Consider the following 20,946-nt stretch of genomic DNA (forward strand, 5'->3'; position numbering starts at 1 on the left):
GATAGCAGTATATCAAAAAGAAATGAGAAACGAGAGAAGAAATAAATTGACAACAGGGGAGGGATATATCACACAAGTTAAATTGCCGACGAGGAAGGTATAAGTGACGCGAGCAGTGAAGGATTATGAAATGCTGTGCGGTAAATGGAAATTGCACCGAAAAAATTCCTGGTACTTCAAAAAAGGGAGCTTGGAGCAGGCAAATCCAGGTACAAGAACATTTCCAAAAGCTCTGCCGAACAAAAATCTTCGCGGGGAAAAGTACCAGGATAAGGGGATCGTGGCAAAAATCAAGAAAAGCGGGGTAGCATGCTGGTGCCGGACCACGCCTACCGGCCACGAGATGTAAACGCGCTAAGGAACTGGACTTGTATTACGAATTAAGAGAGGTAATTCAGTGAATGCGACACAGTTTGACATTGCTCGTTGTTCAGTGAGAGGGAGTTCCGCACTGCTAGTTCTTGGGGAGTGACTGACAAGTAAAATAGTAAAAATTGAAGCACAATATGTAAAAAATGCCGACGTTAATGTAGCGATGGCAACTTGGACGAACTAATCTGACTGAGATGGGATCATCTCTAGGGAAGTCTTCCAACTGCGGCACTTTTCCGAAGTAATCCAGAAAAGAAAGCTCACTGGTTAATCATTCAGCTTCTTTAGGAACTGTGCAGTGAAATTAGCATCGGCTGCTGGCCTCCGTGAGCTTGCAGCACTGCTGGTGTTATCATTTTCGCTATTATTTATTATTATTTGATTTATATCTGTATTATTATTTGTTATTACTTCTAAGATTACCTTTTCCTAGTTTTGATGAATCAGTAAAAATTGAGGAGTTCTGTTAAGGAAAGTTTCGTGGAAAATCGGTGAATAGTTCCTTAAAAATGCTAATTCACTGGGGAAAGAGTTTAAAAAGAGTAGTCGGCAAAAAGTGTGCGCGAGAGTGTTCTAACAAACTCAGAAAAAAGTCAGTTCAAATAATTTTTTCTGAAGTTCAATTAATTAAAAACTCACCTCACTAATTTCAATGCACTAATTAAAAAATGTTTGTGATCATTATGAAGAACGTTGAATTTCGAACAGGAAATGTACAAAAAAAATTCATGTGCTTGAAAACAGATCCTATACTTGCACGTTTTGAGATGCCTCAAATCAGTGAAATAAACAGAACTTCCTCCCCATAGGGATATCACAGCTCCACTCATAGTCCTAGCCTCGCCATGAGAAATAATTAGCTCCGAATTTAGCGAGTGCTTGTATGTTAAATCAACAGCGAATTTTCGTTGATGTTGAAATGTGTGGTTATATGTGTAAGGTTATACTGGAATCACCCTAATAAATGCGGCACTAACCTAGAAAATGATGACCATAAGTGGATGCGAAGAATCTTTCTCAAAAACTTTGTCAGTTCGTGCAAACGGAAGCGACCGATGATAATTCAAAATAGTCTTCATGAAATCAGAATTACGGTTTCCATAAAGTTGGTTTTGTTGAAAGTCATGAGACCTTCTCTGCTGAGAGTTCTGAGTTCTCTCCTTTTTTGAATACTAAGTTAATAATCGCATTTGTTAGTGAACATTATAGGTAGTCATTCACTTACACGATTCAAAACCTCAACCACCACGAGGGAACCTTTTTTCGATTTTTGAAAAGAATAATATTAAACAGACAGGACCGCCGCTTCCAAAGATCGGAGAGAAATTAGTTTTTTTTTGCTTTGTTTTGTCTCAATTCGGTTCTGTAACCAGAGTGAACCACTAGAACTTTATCTAGGAACATTTATAGCAAATCGTTTTCTCTGAGAATTAGAGTGACAGGGAAAAATATAAATCAGACAAGAGCCGAGGTTCCAACAGGAATCTAATATACTTGTTTATAACTGATTGATGATGATTTTAGAAGAAAGGGGAAGCTCTAGAAAATCTTTTAAAAATATGAAAACCAGCTTCTTTTTAAATATTTCATGAAGAAGACTAACACAACAGAGTTCCATTCCTAATACGGTTCAAATGGACATGCAAAAATGACTTGGTTTTGGATTTGCAAAAGAACTCCTTTGAGATAAAAACGTTTGTCGGTTCCCGAAACGATTGTTCTAAGGGAAGCCGTATGTATCGACAAAGGACGCGTGTGTATTTGCCCTTGGGTGAGCATCGGTCGGCGGTTATCGCAAATTGCCCACTTCATCACCATTTTCTTGAGCGTCGCAGTAATTGTTATTCCATAGACGCTGTGTGTGTCATTTCGTATAAGTCATGTCAGGTTGAGTGCGGTCCAGGCTGGGAGGCTTACAAATGAGCACGTTATACTGGTTATTTGTGACAAGTAAGAAAACAAAACGTTTCCCACTGCTGTTCACCACGTGTGGGATTTTCCCCCTTTTTTCAGAAGGAGTGTCGTGTAAACAACTGGGCGATAATAAATAGTGGACACTGTGAAGATTGTTTAAAGGCATCACCTCATGAATCTGAGGTGGTATGGATTTCAGAACGAGTATTCGTATACGGGGTCGTAGATTATGGAGAGGAGGGTGATTTCGTCCATTTCTTCCTGATTGCCGTAAAAACGGCCCGGAAGATGCGGCGCTGGCGCGCTCCAATCGAACTCGTAGAAGATAGCGCGCCGGAACGCTCGAAGTCGTATCTTCAGGGCTGTTTTTCACGGCAATTAGGAAGAAATAGACGGAATCACCCTTCTCTCCAAAATCTACGACTCCGTGTAGGCATACCCCACCTGAAACCCGTACCACCCCAGATTCGTGGAGTGGTGCCTTTAAAGGCATCACCCCACGAATCTGAGGTGGTGCAGATTTCAGGTCGAGTATTCGTATACGGGATGGGAGACTACGGAGAGGGAGGTGATTCCGTACATTTCTTCCTAATTGCCGTAAAAAACGGCCCGGAAGATACGGCTTCATTCGTTTTGGCGCACTATTTTGTACAAGAGGTTCGATTGGAGCGCGCCAGCCTTGTGCGCCGCCGCATCTTCCGGGCCGTTTTTTACGGCAATTAGGAAGAAATGGACGGAATCACCTCCCTCTCCGTAGTCTCCCATCCCGTATACGAATACTCCCCCTGAAATCTGCACCACCCCAGATTCGTGGGGTGATGCCTTTAAACTGCATGATAAACTTGTCCGTTGTTCTCACACCATAAGTTGAATTTTTCTTAAAATTTTCAAAGATTCTGAAAACTTCCTATCTTTTCAATTTTTTTACATTAAAAAACAGCAAATCACGAAATTAAGGTTGCTGGTATCTCACCACGAATAGAATAGGGATGCAGTTCACGGTTCACTCGTGTGGTGATCACACACAACTCTCCATTGCAACCTATGAAAACGGCCTTGTGTGATACCGCTCGTCACGGATAAATAGAACGGTGGCAATCCGCAGTGTGTCTGCGATTGCGCAGGTGAACTATTCTCTGCTGTTTATTTCCGTTATATCACGTCGAATTGTGGACGTTTCGACAACGACGGAATTGTTTGCATTCGGCTACATAATAATTCACATCGCTGGTGAGACGGGATCACACAAAGCTGTTCCACACAACTTTTCTTTGAATTTCTAGGGAAATTTGGACACGGTAATTCTTGCGCGGTAACAGATAACCACGGCATTCGCGCAATCGCAATCTGGTTCGATACTGCGCAACACTAGTCGAACTCTTCTCTCAAGACTCAATAAGTTGGCACGAGATTCGTCTGGAAGGGTGAAGATAGTGACTTTTTACATCGGTTCGGCAACAACAAGTCATAGCAGAGAGTGCGTCCGAGCAGAGTTAATCACCGAGAAAATTTTACATGTACTCTATCCTTTATTTGGCTTCCGACGCAAAAACATACGTGAATGATAATGAAAGCTCTGAAAAAGGTAAAATGATTGAAGGATGAAACGTGTGAAGGTGCAGAATCGCTCTGAATAGTTTACAAGAAATGAAGCTCGATGAGTACGTTTTGTAGGTTGATAAATTGTGTGCTTAAAATCGAGGAAATCCCACAGATTCCAAGTGATTTTGTATTGAGTTGAGTTCTATGCCACTTGAGTTCTATGCCTGAGAACGCACCTATGAGAAAACACGGTCAATAATTCAAAAGTCAGAACTAACCAAATGTAGAAATAAAAATCTTAAAAGAGAAGAAACCGAAGAACTGTGAATGTTGCCGTGAGGTCACAGCTTACAGTTTCAAATTCGCTTCCATAAAGTGGACGAAATTGGCAAACCTGACATAAATGTTGGCATTGTTTACTTGGCAGATCTATTTAAAATGTACTGTCTGAAGACCTTCGGAGGAAAATGCGATTAGCTGCTTCGAGCGCACAACTGGATGGGTTATTCTCGGACCAATCCGCTTTACACAAGTGACGGAAGGGATTCGAACTTCTCTCGTACGTTAACGATCAGAAATCGTATGCAGGAAAGTGAGGTAAGGTGGACCGCGATCTCAAAAGCACTGCAGGGGAACCGCCGACCCGATGGTTAGGCCTCTTTACGAAGTTCTTCAAAGAGAGATGCGATGTTCTTTGAGTCTCTCGCGAGAAGAGAAACCAAGTCTTCCTTGCGACAAGTGACAGCACCACTGATGTCAGCTCGAGCAAGTCGACGAACAAGAGGGCGTAGGTGACAGGTGGACGGTCAAAAATGAGAACATTTCATCCTTTCTTCCATTCAGGAAAGATCGGCGCAACTAAAGGTGTTATTCCTTTATTCAATACATGCATTAGATTGTTTTTAATAATGAACAACTCAAAAAGAAGGAGTATGGCTTGTCTTACAGACTTTCTCTGAAACTGTCTTGTTAATTGGCGAACTACATACTCGACGCTGACTACTCTTTTTAAAATGTAGTGAGTAACAAAAAGTGCACCGTAAACGTCGAAACGAGGGCGAGGGGGACTGAAACTGAACGTGACCTTTTTCTTCTTAAGTCACTGGAAACTCGCTACCACGATGCCCTCGTGCAGAAACCCAAACATCAATGTTTTGGTGCAACACTGCCTTTAATCGCCCTAATTAGGAACCCAGTTGCGCATCACCTTCCGACAACGATGTACCTCTTATCTTGCTAAACTTTTGTTAAAAACGCTTGTCGTAAGAAGCAAGTAGGAGAGCAAAATGAGTACTTCCAGAATATTTTCACTCTCTCATCTCACACACTCTTTCGTCGAAATGTGTAACACTGTGGAGTTTAGACACACACTCTTATGGAGTGATATTGGTGTGGGTAACAGTAGTACATGGACGTAAGACGGAGTTGTGATAATCTTTATTTGTTGCATTCCAGTTGTGAAAAGAATGATAGCGCGCAAGCTCACGATGTCTCGCGAATCTGATGAGCTCACTCGTAACGATGACCGTTGCGAGGTGTCTCGGACTTGTTACGACCCATACCGTAACTCGCTTTGCGAAATGTTGTTCCCAACCAACTAAGAGGAGGGATTACCACGTGTGCAGACGCTAATTTCTAATTTCTGCTGAGGAAATCACAGTTTATACCATTTCTCACATAAATATAGTATGCACTAGACAAATATTGCGGAAAGCATCATTAATTCCATCTGCACATACTCAGAATCAAACAACTGCAAAAATATATTATCGTGAGATGGACGACCCCACTAGCATCCAAGGTTCCAGAAAATAGATCCTTGAGGAGAAGCGAGCCAGTTGGATCATCTTGGTTGAAACAAGATTGTAGCGCTCTTCTTTCCGTTAATACGAGACTTGGAATCCAGACCGTGCATCGTACTTTGCTTTGCGCTGATTTCTTTTACCGTCGATATGAAGAAGCGTCTGCCAAACATCTGTTTAATCACTGCGCGATACTCAGAACTGCAAAACAGCACCATTAAACGGTAATATGAGAATGCAACTAGTCTAAAAAGTCATAGAATCATCCACTGCATAGGTAAGAGAAAAGTCTGCATTAACGGTAACCGTGTGCTTCTCATCTCAACAAGGAGCGAGTCTAGTGCAACGATCTGAATAGCCTCCAAATCTTCAAACTGCCAATGAGTAAAGCTTCAGAACCAAGACAGCATAAGGTATCGCAATTTTTCATGTGACAGTTAAAGGTAGCGTGTCACGAAACTGATGTAGTTGGAAAACCTGTGGAAAAATGGAGTTCGTGATGAAGATTAGGAGTATGAGCGTAGATTCCCCTCAATCACCCAGAAAAACGGCGTAAAAACGGCGTTTGTTCTTTCGAGGTACGTTGGAACGCACCCTCTTGTACATCTTAAGGTGCATGCAGCAGGCTATTTATTGATTTTATTTAGAAAAAAAAAACCGCTGAGAAAACCTCATCGATCTACGGCAGCTCGCTCGTGGACGCGGCGCGAGCACAAAGATAGGGCGTTTTCACGTGTCTTCTAGGAACAATCGCACTCTTCCGCGCTGTTTTTGAGAACAATTAGGCGGACCCACACTTACACTTGTAATTTACACTCCGAACTCTATATTTTCCCACACGTTTCCCTTCTACATCATTTTTGTGTCATGCTGCCTTTGTACTCGGCATTCATTGGGTTCTTTGTAGCAGCAGGTACTTTTCGAGGATGGCAACGAAACAGAAGCACTTGCCATTCATTCAGGGAAGAGGTGGATCAGCAGAAATATACCTTTTAGTGCGGTCTCGAGGACCAAATGAGAATTGTGGAAATACTTCCAACAAATCTCAAAAAGCAACTAGTTCGAAATAGAATGTTCTGTCTTACTCCAGGCTGCGAAATATGGCCAGTGGGGCGACTGCATGGTTTCTGATGTGGTCTATGTAATTTCGTGCAAAACACGTGGGGACCAAAACATCGGCAAAATAGGTCGACTTTGTGTTTGTATTAAAGAAAATCTAAATGGGATGACGCGATCGAATGCAGCAAACTCTCTCGGAGCTCACCGCAAATAATGTCACGAAAATGCTCCTGTCTGCATTGCTGCCACGTTCCTATCGCACAAACCCGAAATTATAGCTCGCAGAGCTCTAGAGGCGTTTTGGATAAATGGTCCAAAAATTAAAGGAAGAGAGCATAGCCGTGACCAACGAGCTGTGTCTGTATCACGTCTCTTACGGGTCTTGGTCTATGGGGTTGTATGCGGGTCGCATCCTAATTGGTATTAACAGACCGATTCCACCTTGTGGAGGTCCGCTAACATCACGGCAATAAGGCTACTGAACTGAGCACTACCAATTTCGCTTTGATTCTTGGTTCCGGTTGTAATATCTTAGGGGATGATGACGTATTCTGGATGAAGCATTTGAGAGGACATGTTGCAAATGCTCTGACTTTCCAGGGTCTAACGGAGGCGACAACGCCGAAACGTTAGCAGTAATAAAGAGTGTTAACAGTCTTGGCTATTGGTTGACATTGTCAACCGCATACCTTTTAGGTTTGGCAACTCTTCACAGCTAAAGGAAAGGCAGACTAAAAGCGCATAGTAGGGATTCGTGCCAAATTTTTTTACACAAATCACCAATACAAATAATGGAATTGCTACCATAAGTTAATGAGTTGCTTCCTCAAGTGTACTGATCACTTTGGTGCTTCTAGCCCATCTTTTCGGGAGTTAATGTTGGCGATATTACGAATTTGTCAGTGGGGGATCTGACCAGGAATAGATGGGAGTGAGGGCGTAGATCAGTATTAGTGCAATCACGCTCAATTCCCCTTGTAATCCAGGAAAAATTGTCTTGTGTGATCCCGCCTCCTCAACCCGTAATTCTTACAGCCCGTAAGCGGGATGCCGCTAATTATGGGTTGTAAGACGATGTCAATCCGGGACGCTTCTACGTGCAGGTTGGGAAGCTTCGGCTGCTTATTTGAGTTACATTAGTGTGATTGCGAGCGTTGGACGACAATGGAATTGCTCGCGTAGCAGGTTGCATTGTTGGAGGGTTGAGGAGACACAGAGCTACTTTACACGACTATTTCTGAATTATCGGGAAAGATTGAATGAATACGTTCGTAGTCATGAACTACCCCTCGGCTCTTGCCTAGCTGGCAAGAGGATTCTACCTCCGGGACGGACTGACGGTTTTTTGTTGAGACGCTCGCTTTCAAAATCCCCTCATGGCGACAAATGGCTGCTTGTTAACGTTTTGTGAAAAACGCTACAGAACTCTTATCTGTGTCTACATATGCATGTAACTTTCGAAGGCTATGGGTGTGTGATAAACCACAATCATTGTCCTGTAAATCAGAATCGGCTTTGCAAATGAACGTACTTGATTGCGTAGTAAACAAAAACATTGGCAGCTAATCCGATGTTCACAGTTATTCCTGCATACATGTTGATCACCATTCGTACGTATGGATCTTCAGTGATCACAAAAGATAAAGTGTTGACGAGAAACGTTGCAAACCAGCCGACGATCACGATGGCAACAGTGACGAAAATCGACTTGAATACTGTCCTCATTTTTGAATCTGAATCATACAAAGTATGAAAATAGAATGAGGAACGTTTCCTCCAAGACATTTTCTAGGATACTCTCAACCCGGATAAGCTTTGACATCGAGGTGTACTGCTGCTATCGAAAGAACAAGAGAAAATTTCTTTGCTCGGTGCAGACTTCGTCGTGACTATCTGATGGTCCAAGGATAAAATTTCCAGTGTCATTTTCCCAAATGAACTCGATTTAAGGCATCACCCCACGAATCTGAGGTGGTACGGATTTCAGGTGAAGTATTCGTATACGGGATCGTAGATTATGGAGAGGGGGGTTCATTCATTTCTTCCCAATTGCCGTAAAAACGGCCCGGAAGATGCACGAGGCTGGCACGCTCCAGTCGTAATCCTTGTAGAAAATAGTGCGCCGGAACGTCCGTAGCCAGCACGGCAATTAGGAAGAAATGGACGGGATTACCCCTCGCTCTATAGTCTACGATCCTGTATACGAATACTCCACTTGAAATCCGTGCCACCTCAGATTCGTGGGGTGATGCCTTTAATGTGCGTAACGCTTCAGTGAATGCTGAAGTCATCGCACTAGCTACAGCCTTAATCTTGAAATGGTGCAGCAACTGCTCAGCTGAGGCCTATATCTAACATTTAGATTTGCAAGGAATGGTCAGAATTCCAAGAACAGATTACTTTGAAATGGAGTTTTCGTGTAAAGTTCACATAGCAGATGATCATCGTTTGTAGTGTGTTTCAGTGTTTTTCTAGATATTTCTCCACTTCATATTTGGTTGGGCTGTAAGTGCTGCAGTTTTTTAAAGGCAGCATACCACGAATCTGAAGTGGTGCGGATTTCAGGTGAAGTATTCGTATACGGGGCCGTACATTGTGGAGAAGGAGGTAATTACGCTCATCTCTCCCTGCAAACAGCCGCCTGCAATGAGTTGAATGTTTCGCTGAATGACTTTTTCGAGTAGGAACCAGGTAATTTCTACAGTCGGGCATTGCATAACTTGTTGAACGTTGGGAAGAAGTTCCAATAGTAATGAAGAATACATTGCTGTATATTTTATTCATTTCTTGTTCATTTTTGAGGAAATACAAACCTTGAAAGAAAAAAACCAGAACTTATGTGCAAAACCAGTAGTTTTGTTGTATTAACAAGAGAGAAAACTTACTTGCTTTGCTCTTTCTCAGCAGAAAATATGTTAAACAGTAGAGAATTACAATGATAACGTTGATAGCGAATCCAATTTGGTTGAGTAATGCGAAAGAAACGCTACCGAAAGCCTGAGGGACGGAGCACTGGACAGGTCTGAAATTGTTGAGGAAGAGATTTTGAGACTAGGGATGCTGTGAATAGGCGAAGTAATCTAGAGACTTGAAGGAAGAAGGAGTTCTCATCTCATCAGATTACTCTTTGAAGCACATTTTACGGTGCTCCTAAACGGTAAAGCCGAAGACACGGTAAAGCCAGCTGTCACGGTGAAGCCGAAGACAATCTACAACCGATCCTCGTTTTTTGACGATTGTAACCGGTGAAGTCTACTAGTGTGCTTTCATTTATAACAAATGAATAGCGATGGATGTGCGGTGCTAAAAAGGTTAGTAAGAAGAACGCAGCAAATACCCAGTTAGCACTGTTGTTGAACCGCTCAGTTTATGAAGAAAACGGAACCTCACGTATTATCTGCTCGACTTAATGGAGAGATGAAATTCAATTTTTATGGAAAAAAGTAAAAAGTAGACCTAAACTCACGAATCTTCTCTGGTTACTAAGGCCCATGTGAGAAGGTATATAGTATAAGCCATAGGTAAGGTCAGCTGGCATGCAACATAACTGTACGGTATTGTTTGCAGGAAGCGGTACCTGTCAACAAAAATAAGAAGCATTAGGGTGATGGAAAAAGTGTCAACAAAGGTTTTGGCGCCAGAATTCGCAATCTACAGAGCGCCACCAGGATGTCTTTGGGAAAGAGTCCTGCTAGCATTTCAAATGCAACTTCAGATTCAAACCTCAAAGTACAGGATGATGGTGCACTGCACTTCGTAGGACTCGAAAAATCCGGACCTCCTTTCTTCCGGCATTTTGTAGTTCTTCGTTATTTTTGGGCATAGGATTATGAAGTCTTGGTAGTTTTTTCTCTTGATTCGATCTACCACTTGTTCTGCTCCTAGGTACCTCTATTCTCTTGGTTCTTTTTTTCAAGAATTCAAATGCTTTTTTTATTCTGTTCTCTTCTCTTGTTTTACGTAATTCTGTATGACTAGAGATTTTTTCGTAATCTTAGTCGTAGTAATAAAATTCCAAAATCCATCTTAGAAAAAGGCTAGCGATGTACAGTTGAACAAAATGTAAGACTGAAGTCTGGTTTCCACAAACTGAGGTCCTCGAGGAGATGCCCTGGACCAAAAAATATTTCTTTAATAGTCTTAATATCAAAGGAGCAAAAAACGGTTCCTTTGACATTACGACTATTAAAGATCCCAACAGATAAAGTTAATGGCAGAGGATTTCGGTGAGACTAGCGGTTGTCTGGAGATTTGTTATTTCAATGGTACCGAGAAAAATCAGATTTTCTCTTCAGACCTATTCCACCACTTACACTAGTACACAGAATCAAAAATGATGGATACCACAAACTGCTAGAAGAAATGAGGTCCAAGGAGCTTTTCGCTCACTGCAAAGATGGGTTAGTTTCACCAAGGAGGGGTTCACGCTACTCCCCTACAAGACGTTCTACACTGATCGCGTGTATAAATGCGTGCAAATACATTTTATAGTTATGATATTATGGTTTTCTGAATTCTAAGAGAATTCAAAAAAACGTCGTGGAAAATAGTACAATTGTTGCCTGGATGCAGAAGGAAATGTGCAGATTTATGAAAATAAATTCTATATTTTGGTCCTTGGTAGACATGCGATGGTGTCCAAGAAACACGAAAGTATGAAACTACGAGATAAACCGAAAATTACTTGCGTGGTTTCCAGCTTTTAAGGTGGGTTTTTGCACTGCAAATCTCCTTCTTGAATAGTATTCTTGGATGCACGATTGTAGTTACGCTTTTTTGACATTTGAGTGTGTTTGTGCTCTCGGCTCAGGGGAAAAGTGCACGGATCGGATGTGTTCGGAAGTTTCGAGGAAACCGTCCCCCTAGTTACCATTGTATTGTTTGTGATGTATCCTTCATGAAGAACATTGTACCCACTAATTAACGCTTTGGTTTTCACCTCGAAGGGAACGATATCGCGATTAGACGATCTACTCCGAGGCTCAGTATCAGCGGACTTCCAATGCATGCGCCATACACAGGTATTAATTGCAGATAGAGACAAGTATGTTGGGGCATGTTACCTGGAAGAAAAATGAAGCGAAGAAAAATAGAAAAATAGACGAACGCATTTCTATCATTTTGTGCTTACTCCTGTTGTAGAAGTGATACACAAACGGATACTGGCCGAGTTCGTGAAGTAGATCAGAAAAACATGTGAAAGCGATTAGAATGTGACATGGAGATTGCATCCTTCTAAATAAAATAGGCATAGGTAAACATAAACACACAAGCACTGGTGAGGAGATAGATTGGAAATAGCGTTCTGGATCAGGGAAACAAAGTTCTTGAACTTCCATTTTTTGTAGGAGGAGAGCTACATATTTATGCCAGTATATTTATGTTTGTTTCTGTTTTTGATTTAATTATCCCACAGGAGTAGGACTGTGAGATTACAATGACAATAGATTGAGTGCGCCTTTTCCTTCTTAATTCTTCGTTCTCATAATGTTCTCCTCTTTTCTTTTTTTTTCCTCGGACATCTGGTGTATGTGAAGAAATAAATGATTATTTGGATGCGAACTTGCATCTCTTGCAAGCGGGTAACTGCATTTTTGTAGAAGCAGTACTAGGTGAAATAACATCTCCGTTCAGCTCAGCTTCACAAGCCTTCTAGTTTCTAATTCTTTATTTCTCTTTTTCTGCCAATCAAATGCGATGATCAACCGCGTTAACACAAATCATAGGTGGTGAGGGCTGGCGCCGAGGTTACTCGAGTCAAAACGGCAGGAAGCTCGCTGCAGTTGCGTAAGCGGCTGCGATTTGAGGTAGCGCGAAATTGTCTCCAAATTGCGATATACACTTTAGCAGAGCAATGCCTGCATCATATAGCGATATAACGCCATGGGTAGAAGTTGGTTGCCACATCGGTAGGCGATTATTATCGTATAAAATGTTGCTTGGTGTTTGTGTGACTTTTCAGGGGACCGTCATCTCTTCGTAACTTTTTATCCACTGTTCTCCTGTAAATACTACTCATATGGTAGAAGAAAAGACGGGACGTTAGGATCTGAACTTCCTTATGCGGTAAGGGGGGAATTACTGGTACTGGATCACTAGACGCTTCATGCTAATCGTTTCAATGGTTCTGTAATCCAGAATGCTTGTGTGTGCTTAAAATCCTGGAGATCCATGTCTCCTCAAAAAATTTCATATGGCTGTGAATATTTCTTTCTTGGCTGGGGCTCAGCTCTTAAGAAATGCGCAGGGAATAAGTTGTGTGAGAGATCATGTAACCAATAAGTTAATCTGAAAACTATTGTGCAACCATTTGAGGACAGTTTGCCTACTTTCCGCTTTGAAATAATATAAGCACAGCAAATCAAACGAACAAAATATTCTTAGACAGAGGTTCAGATGAGTGTTGTACGAGAAGAGTGCTAAGAAGACCAGCAAACTTACTTCGCTTTAAACGTCGCGATCACCATGACAGTGTTGCCGACAACACCAATAGTAGGAAGAGTGAGGAACATAAAAGTTAATGGAAGAAGCACTGGATCGAGTCCTTCTGCCATGGTAACGCTATCTAGGTAAGGAGTTAAATATGGCGCTTGAAAACCAGCAGTACCATTCGAATACAAAACGTTTGTTTGTGATTGAAACAAAAAAGTAGAAAAGTAAAACGCTGATAACTTAGGGTTTCAGCTTGAGTTTCAAAATTATTGATTAGATTGAAATACTCGTTCCTATGAATTGGCAGAGCTGCGAAACTGGGAAAAAGCTAGTTATAGATTCACTATGTATCAGCCATGAACTTTTCCTACTACGACATGCTTGACAGACGTAACTATTGTTACTGAAACTTTTTTCGAAAGCAAACAATAAGCTATTGTTCATACACGCAAGAAAAAGGCGAGAAAACCATGGAAAACGTGAATTCACGGCATTGGTTTCTCGAAATGTATGCTGGGATCAGTGGAACCTGCAATGTAAACCTTTCTAAAAGAAGTAACTACAGTGTTTCTCCTTGTCGGTTGTTTCCACCTTTTTGTAAGATTCCGAAGATAAATGGCACAGTTGGCTTTGGGATCTTTTATACAAAGAGGCTACAGAACAAAACTAAAGCATTCTAGAACATGAAAAAAAGGCGAAAAACCATGAAACACGTGAACTTACGACGTTGGTTTCTACGAAATGTATGCTGAGATCAGGTGGCACAAGTAATGTTTGTGCTTCTGCGGGAATTTCTCCTGATACGTAAAAATTATGCACCTGGGATCATGAGAACATGATCTCTGCTGCTAATGGGCACGATGTAGAAGGAGTATGAGTGCTGTGCTGATGACTTTTAGAAGGTACGAAAAATTGGTTATTAAATTTCACCTTGAAATCTTGTTAACTTGACTCGAAGCTGAGTTTTACGAGGATGTTTTATATTTGAGAGAAGGATGTTACAGAAGTAGATAACTTATTTAAATAGTGTCAGCAAACAGAAAATTACTAAGAAAGAAACGTTTTCGACATTTTCCGTAGAATTATATTTCTACTTCTAGCGACGCTTCTTTCGTTCTTTCCTTTAAATTCAAGCATTCATGAAATGATGATGCATTAAACTGATGATTTCATTGTTGTTTTCCTGAAGGTGTCAGTACTACACTTGGAGAGCATTCACACTTGATTTCACATCTACATATATCTCTTCGATGCCGTAACTGTTTGGAAACGTAATTCAAAGCATGAGTTTTTCTTCTCTTTACCCACTACATTTAGCTCAGAATAATGTGCTGACATGAAAAGAAATGAACGTCATCATCGTACTGATGTAGATAAGGTTCTACGTTTGATCATTTGAACTGTTCGCTACTATTTAAGCAGTCGGTTTCATTCATGTTTCCAATTTTTGAAGAAACGATGTTATCAACTTCATGTGTCAAACGCGCAACGTTTAATTCTTAAAAAAATTCGTTTGGAGTTATTGCGCGATACTACTGAATCGGCGCATAATAATTCGAAGCCGTGACACCCGATCTTACCGGTTCTTGGCGCTGGCGCACCAATTCGACGCCGTTGAAACTCACTGCTCTCTGGGATTTCGTCACACAAACGCACATCCGGAGGGGAGAGAGAGAGAGACACACACACACACACACACACACACACACACACACACACACACACACACACACACACACACACACACACACACACACACACACACACACACACACACACACACACACACACACACACACACACACACACACACACACACACACACACACACACACACACACACACACACACACACACACACACACACACACACACACACACACACACACACACACACACACACACACACACACACACACACACACACACACACACACACACACACACACACACACACACACACACACACACACACACACACACACACACACACACACACACACACACACACACACACACACACACACACACACACACACACACACACACACACACACACACACACACACACACACACACACACACACACACACACACACACACACACACACACACACACACACACACACACACACACACACACACACACACACACACACACACACACACACACACACACACACACACACACACACACACACACACACACACACACACACACACACACACACACACACACACACACACACACACACACACACACACACACACACACACACACACACACACACACACACACACACACACACACACACACACACACACACACACACACACACACACACACACACACACACACACACACACACACACACACACACACACACACACACACACACACACACACACACACACACACACACACACACACACACACACACACACACACACACACACACACACACACACACACACAATGAACCCGTTATTACATGGTATGATGATTGGAATGTCTTGAGTAATCAGAATATTATGAGCGGAGTTCCATTATTCCACTCCCATGAACAGATGAGGAGGACACTGGCTTTCATGAACGTTTTTTTATTGCCATCAAATGAATGCTGAACTTATTTGATGGGTACAAAAACTTTGTGATGAAAGATTTATTCTTCTAAGCATAAAAGACTAAAGCGCTAATCTCCAAGTCCTCTCTTCTTCAAACCTCGGGATTTGGAAGTGTATTTATGTTTTCTTGTTATGCCAATGAGGTTTAGGTGAAACTTTCTTATTGGCCTGACATTTCGACAAACTCGTCTTTTTTAAAGGCCAGTTTCACCGACTGGCGGGGTTGGAAGTTGTTCTTAAAGATTGCCACCAAGGCAAATTATTCATGCGAACGCGGCGGCGCATCTCAAGCAGGTTGATTAACGCTTTGTCACCAAGGATTCGCCTTAATCAACCCGTTAATCAATCTGCTTGAGATGCGCCGCCGCGTTCGCATGAATTCAGAACCGTTTGAGAATTATGAACGCTCTTCTAGCTTATACAGTGACTTACAGGAGTCAGCCAATGATCAACTCAGTACTCTTATCATCACATACAAGTCTGGTCGACCTCGAAGAGATGAAAGGTTTGATGCGTACCAGTACGTTTTCGAACCGTCGGTCGATGGTGGAGACACTGCAGAAGTTCTTACTGACAGCCGGCCTAAACGTTATGGAGCACATTCCTCGCACATTCATGGTGTGTTGTCAGGTCAATCTCCAGCTGAAGAAGGAGAGAAATTCCTGCACACGATTTTGACCATCACCTTTATGAAAATAGTTCTATTCGTTACCTGTTCTCTTGCAGTCGAATAGCCCTCCCAATTTGTGTGAAAGCCGCATCTCTTATGCATGCGCAAATGAAGTTAAAGGCGAAGGCAACTTCCTGTTTTTTGTCTCGGAGAATTTAATATTACTGCTTGCTACTGCACCAATGATAATATCGATCTCAACTGCACGCTTGTAATCTTGAATCTTGGAGCTATTCGCGCGATCCACTGTTTTGCATTAATTTGAAGCTTTTACAGTCGGTTCGATTATTAGGCGCATAGCAAAATAACCAAGAAACAAAAAAATAAACTAAGCAGTTGGCAGTATAGTACCTACGTATATTACCTCAAATAGCGAGCACAATTTCACTGCTGCAAGTCCTATCTCACGGCTCAGAGCGGCGCAGCGGTGCCCCTGGTCGTCAGACAGCTATGGTGGCGAGACTTTGTCTCGGCAGGTTCAACAATGCCACAAAGGTGCCCGGCTAGTAGGCCAGTCCTAGGGCCGAGGCCACAGGCTAGCTAAGTGACGAGGTACCACGATTCCGGTGCCAGGCTGCTAGCCTGCTAGTGCGACAACCCGACCCAGGATAACAACGTCGCGTCATACTGCTATTGTCTACTGTGTGTTCTTCGTAGCTAGGGCGTCCCTCAGAAGCGACGCGCACTGTCCTCGCCAGGGCAATGTGACAAATATGCGAGGGCTACCGGCTTGAGGGCGGAACCGGCCAAAGAAGTTAGTCAGTCTTCGCCAGCAACATCCAGTGTGCCTGGCAACACTTAACGTTGGGATGCTTATCGGAAAAAGTCGTTAACTGGCAGACAATCCTAGAAAACGCTGTGCTGACATATGCTCCGTACAGGAGACTCACTGGAAAGGCTTTAGAAACAGCGCCACGGTTCACCGACTATCGGATCGCCTAGTGACTGTAAAAGAAGACACAGGAGAAGTGGATCTGCGAGTCGTCTCTGCTTATGCGCCACAGATGGGCTGTAGTGAAGAAGAGGAGGCGTGCTTTTGGGAGGATTAGGAACAGTACATCCAATCTCTGGAAGGCGAGGAAGTACTTCTAATCGGAGGTGACTTCAATCGACATGTCGGTTCTCGGAAAGGAGAGAATCGAGAGTTGTCATTGAGGATACGGCTGTGGAGCTCAAAACGAATCCTGGAGTACATTGTTGCAAGTGACTTGATCATTGCAGACATGCAGTATTGGAAAAGAAAATCGCATTTAATCACGTACACCAACAGCAGTCGCGAAACACTAACAGATGTCTGAATGTTACGCCGACGGGATCGCTGACTTCTGCAGGATTCAAAAGTCATCCCTACAGACCATTTCGCCATCCTACACCATTTGCTCGTCATTAACTTGGAAATATTCCGTCCAAGGAGGAGACATCCAAGGACAGCGCATCAAACGGTGGGATCTGGAGGATCGAAAGGAGGTATTCTCCGCATGCGTGGCTCCGTCTACACTCCCCCTCCCTACCCGTGGTGTGGAGGAAATGTGGTGTCCTATTTCCAGCGTCATACGCTTGACCGCGGAGGACACTCTGGGAAAAACGACTCTAGGTAAGCTTAATATACAAAATCCTACGTGGTTTTGGAACGGGGACGTTCAGCCGGCAATTCATGTAAAGAAGTCCAAAAATAAGCTAGGCTATAAGCTGGTGGTGGACATGTCAGCCTGAATATTGTGGTGCCTAGCGGCGAAGAGAGAGGCTAAGAAGGCAGTTTCCAAGGCCAAGTCCGAACGCTACAAGGCTGCGACATGCTTGATGCCAGAGAAGGCGAGCGGGCAGTGTATTGTTTAGTCGGAGCGCGTCACTGCTCAACGTTGGATATGGAGCACACCAAGATCGTTAAGCGAGCTGATGGCGCCGTTCTGCGTCGCTCTGATCAGATCCTGGAGAGCTGGCTAGAGTACCACAATCAGTTGTGTAACAAAGAGTTTTGTCATCCCCCCCCATCCCAACTGTTCCCAGCATCGAGGGTCCTGTTTTACCAATTACTGCAGTCAAAGTCAATGCTGCTCTCTCAAAAATGAAGTCGAACAAGGCAACCGTTCCTAATGAAGCTGCTGGGAGATCGAGGATCCGTGTTGCTCACAACTTTATTTAACAAGATCGTTGCAGAGAAAGGGACTCAAGGCATTTGGCAAACTTCCGGGACCGTGCTTATCTGGAAAGGGAAAGGAGACATTGCTGAATGCATTTTGCACAAGCCTATATGACTGCTGTGCCACACGATGAACGTTTTTGAGCGTGTCCTGGAAGCTCGTCTGAGGACGACTGTCAGCGTTTCGCTCACTCAGTGCGGTTTTGTGAAGGACTGCAGCACTGTAGATGCTATTCATGCTGTCCGCATCCTCCTGGAGAAACATCGAGAAAAGAACTGCGGTGTGCATCTTGCTTTTCTTGATCTGCTTTTTGCTTTTGAAGAAAGCTTTTGACCGGGTCCCACATGAGCTATTATGGATGTCCATGAGGTCGCATCGAGTACCAGAAGAATATGTGCGGTGAACGAAACTGCTTTATGCCAAGCTTACCAGCGTTGTACGGTGTGCTGTTGGAATAAGCAGGCCATTCTTTGTACAAGTAGGGGTTTATCAGGGTTCTCACCCCTGCTGTTCATACTGTGCATGGATACGATGATGAAGGGAATCCAGAAGCAGCATCTGTGGACCCTACTCTTTACCGACGATGTCATGCTCGTGTCGGAGTCTCAAGGTGATCTTCGCAGTCTTGGAAGGATCGGCTGCAGCAACATGGATTGCGCCTCGATGTATCAAAAACTGAGTACATGGAGTACGGACCTAGGATAGAAGATGGCTCAATTCGTGACGATGGCACCGATTCACTTAAGGTGGACTGTTTTAAAACCCTTGAATCCAAAGTGACTTTCACAGGCGACGTTGATCAAGAAAAAGAAAAAAAAAGAGCATCTGTGGACCCTACTCTTTACCGACGATGTCATGCTCGTGTCGGAGTTTCAAGGTGATCTTCGCAGTCTTGGAAGGATCGGCTGCAGCAACATGGATTGCGCCTCGATGTATCAAAAACGAGTACATGGGTACCGGACCTAAGAAGATGGCTCAATTCGTGACGATGGCACCGATTCACTTAAGGTGGACTGTTTTAAAACCCTTGAATCCAAAGTGACTTTCACAGGCGACGTTGATCGAGAAAAAGAAAAAAAAAAGAGCATCTGTGGACCCTACTCTTTACCGACGATGTCATGCTCGTGTCGGAGTCTCAAGGTGATCTTCGCAGTCTTGGAAGGATCGGCTGCAGCAACATGGATTGCGCCTCGATGTATCAAAAACTGAGTACATGGAGTACGGACCTGGGATAGAAGATGGCTCAATTCGTGACGATGGCACCGATTCACTTAAGGTGGACTGTTTTAAAACCCTTGAATCCAAAGTGACTTTCACATGCGACGTTGATCAAGAAAAAGAAAAAAAAAGAGCATCTGTGGACCCTACTCTTTACCGACGATGTCATGCTCGTGTCGGAGTCTCAAGGTGATCTTCGCTGCCTTGGAAGGATCGGCTGCAGCAACATGGATTGCGCCTCGATGTATCAAAAACTGAGTACATGGAGTACGGACCTAGGATAGAAGATGGCTCAATTCGTGACGATGGCACCGATTCACTTAAGGTGGACTGTTTTAAAACCCTTGAATCCAAAGTGACTTTCACAGGCGACATTGATCAAGAAGGATAATGCGGCGTGGATGAAATGAAAAGTGGCAACACTCGCACTGTGCGACAGGAAAGTTGCTGTTCTACTGGAGTTGAAAATCTAGAAGACGGTTGTGCGTCCTGTTGCCCTTTACGGATGCGAGTGCTGGACGAAAGCCTTGGAAAGAGGGCTGCACGTTATGGAGATGCGGATGTTGAAATGAACGATATGTCTAACGCTTAAATACAAAGTAAACATCGAAATTGTACGCTCCATCTTCGGCGTCGTCCCGATAACTGAAATGATGAAAGAGGCGCGGCTGAGACGGTTTGGTCACGTCTTGCGGCGAGAGGAGAATTTTGTTCCAAATCTCTCTGAAGCTTGGCGTTTCAGGCGTGAGGCCGCGGGGCAGGCCTAGGAGTTGGACCTTGTGAAGCTGGATATGAAAGATGCGCGTTTGCGTACAACTAATGCGCTGGATCGAACCGAATGGAAGACAATAAGTAGAAAGGCGGACCCTGCAACAAACACTAGGAAGAAGAGGAAGAAGCGAGCACAATTTCAGCATTCCAGTGTCTCTTTGTTCAAATGAACATGTCAGACCCACTTGACAGGGATATCCACCATTTATCAGCACTGATGTTCAAAAATTGAGGTCCAAACGTTTCACCAATTAACTGATGTCGTAATCTTCCTCCTCAAAGCGAAATGACAGCATGAAAACGTGGTGCGCGATGATATCGCAATGGATGCACTAATGCCTTTGATTCCCCTGAAGCACTTCCCAAAATCAAGCATGTGTCTCGAGACTCTGGTGCTCCA

General features: G+C 43.3%; 2 protein-coding genes across 4 annotated transcripts; one reads left to right on the forward strand and one right to left on the reverse strand.

The window, feature by feature from the left end:
• Positions 1-5,671: 5,671 nt before the first annotated feature.
• Positions 5,672-11,920, reverse strand: RB195_026427 (uncharacterized protein; the record flags this gene model as incomplete). Of its 2 annotated transcripts, none has more annotated exons than XM_064214978.1 (6): positions 5,672-5,831; positions 8,221-8,275; positions 8,343-8,422; positions 10,156-10,266; positions 11,629-11,752; positions 11,821-11,920. In XM_064214978.1, the coding sequence occupies 6 exons, from the start codon at positions 11,918-11,920 to the stop codon at positions 5,672-5,674; spliced, it is 630 nt and encodes a 209-aa protein (XP_064070858.1). The 2 variants fall into 2 exon arrangements, with proteins under 2 accessions (XP_064070858.1, XP_064070859.1); XM_064214977.1 differs by adding an exon at positions 9,575-9,711 and having other exon boundaries at positions 8,221-8,422.
• Positions 11,921-12,543: 623 nt separating this feature from the next.
• Positions 12,544-20,166, forward strand: RB195_026428 (uncharacterized protein; the record flags this gene model as incomplete). 2 transcript variants are annotated; one of them, XM_064214980.1, is made up of 8 exons in its annotated part: positions 12,544-12,598; positions 12,652-12,755; positions 16,181-16,364; positions 17,770-18,010; positions 19,051-19,167; positions 19,428-19,539; positions 19,711-19,833; positions 19,999-20,166. In XM_064214980.1, 8 exons carry the CDS (start codon positions 12,544-12,546, stop codon positions 20,164-20,166), a joined length of 1,104 nt encoding a protein of 367 aa, XP_064070860.1. The 2 variants fall into 2 exon arrangements, with proteins under 2 accessions (XP_064070860.1, XP_064070861.1); XM_064214979.1 differs by lacking the exons at positions 19,711-19,833; positions 19,999-20,166 and having other exon boundaries at positions 19,258-19,438.
• Between the last annotated feature and the right edge of the window lie 780 nt (positions 20,167-20,946).

The sequence above is a fragment of the Necator americanus genome, chromosome X (genome assembly GCF_031761385.1).
Source record: "Necator americanus strain Aroian chromosome X, whole genome shotgun sequence".
Taxonomy (NCBI): domain Eukaryota; kingdom Metazoa; phylum Nematoda; class Chromadorea; order Rhabditida; family Ancylostomatidae; genus Necator; species Necator americanus.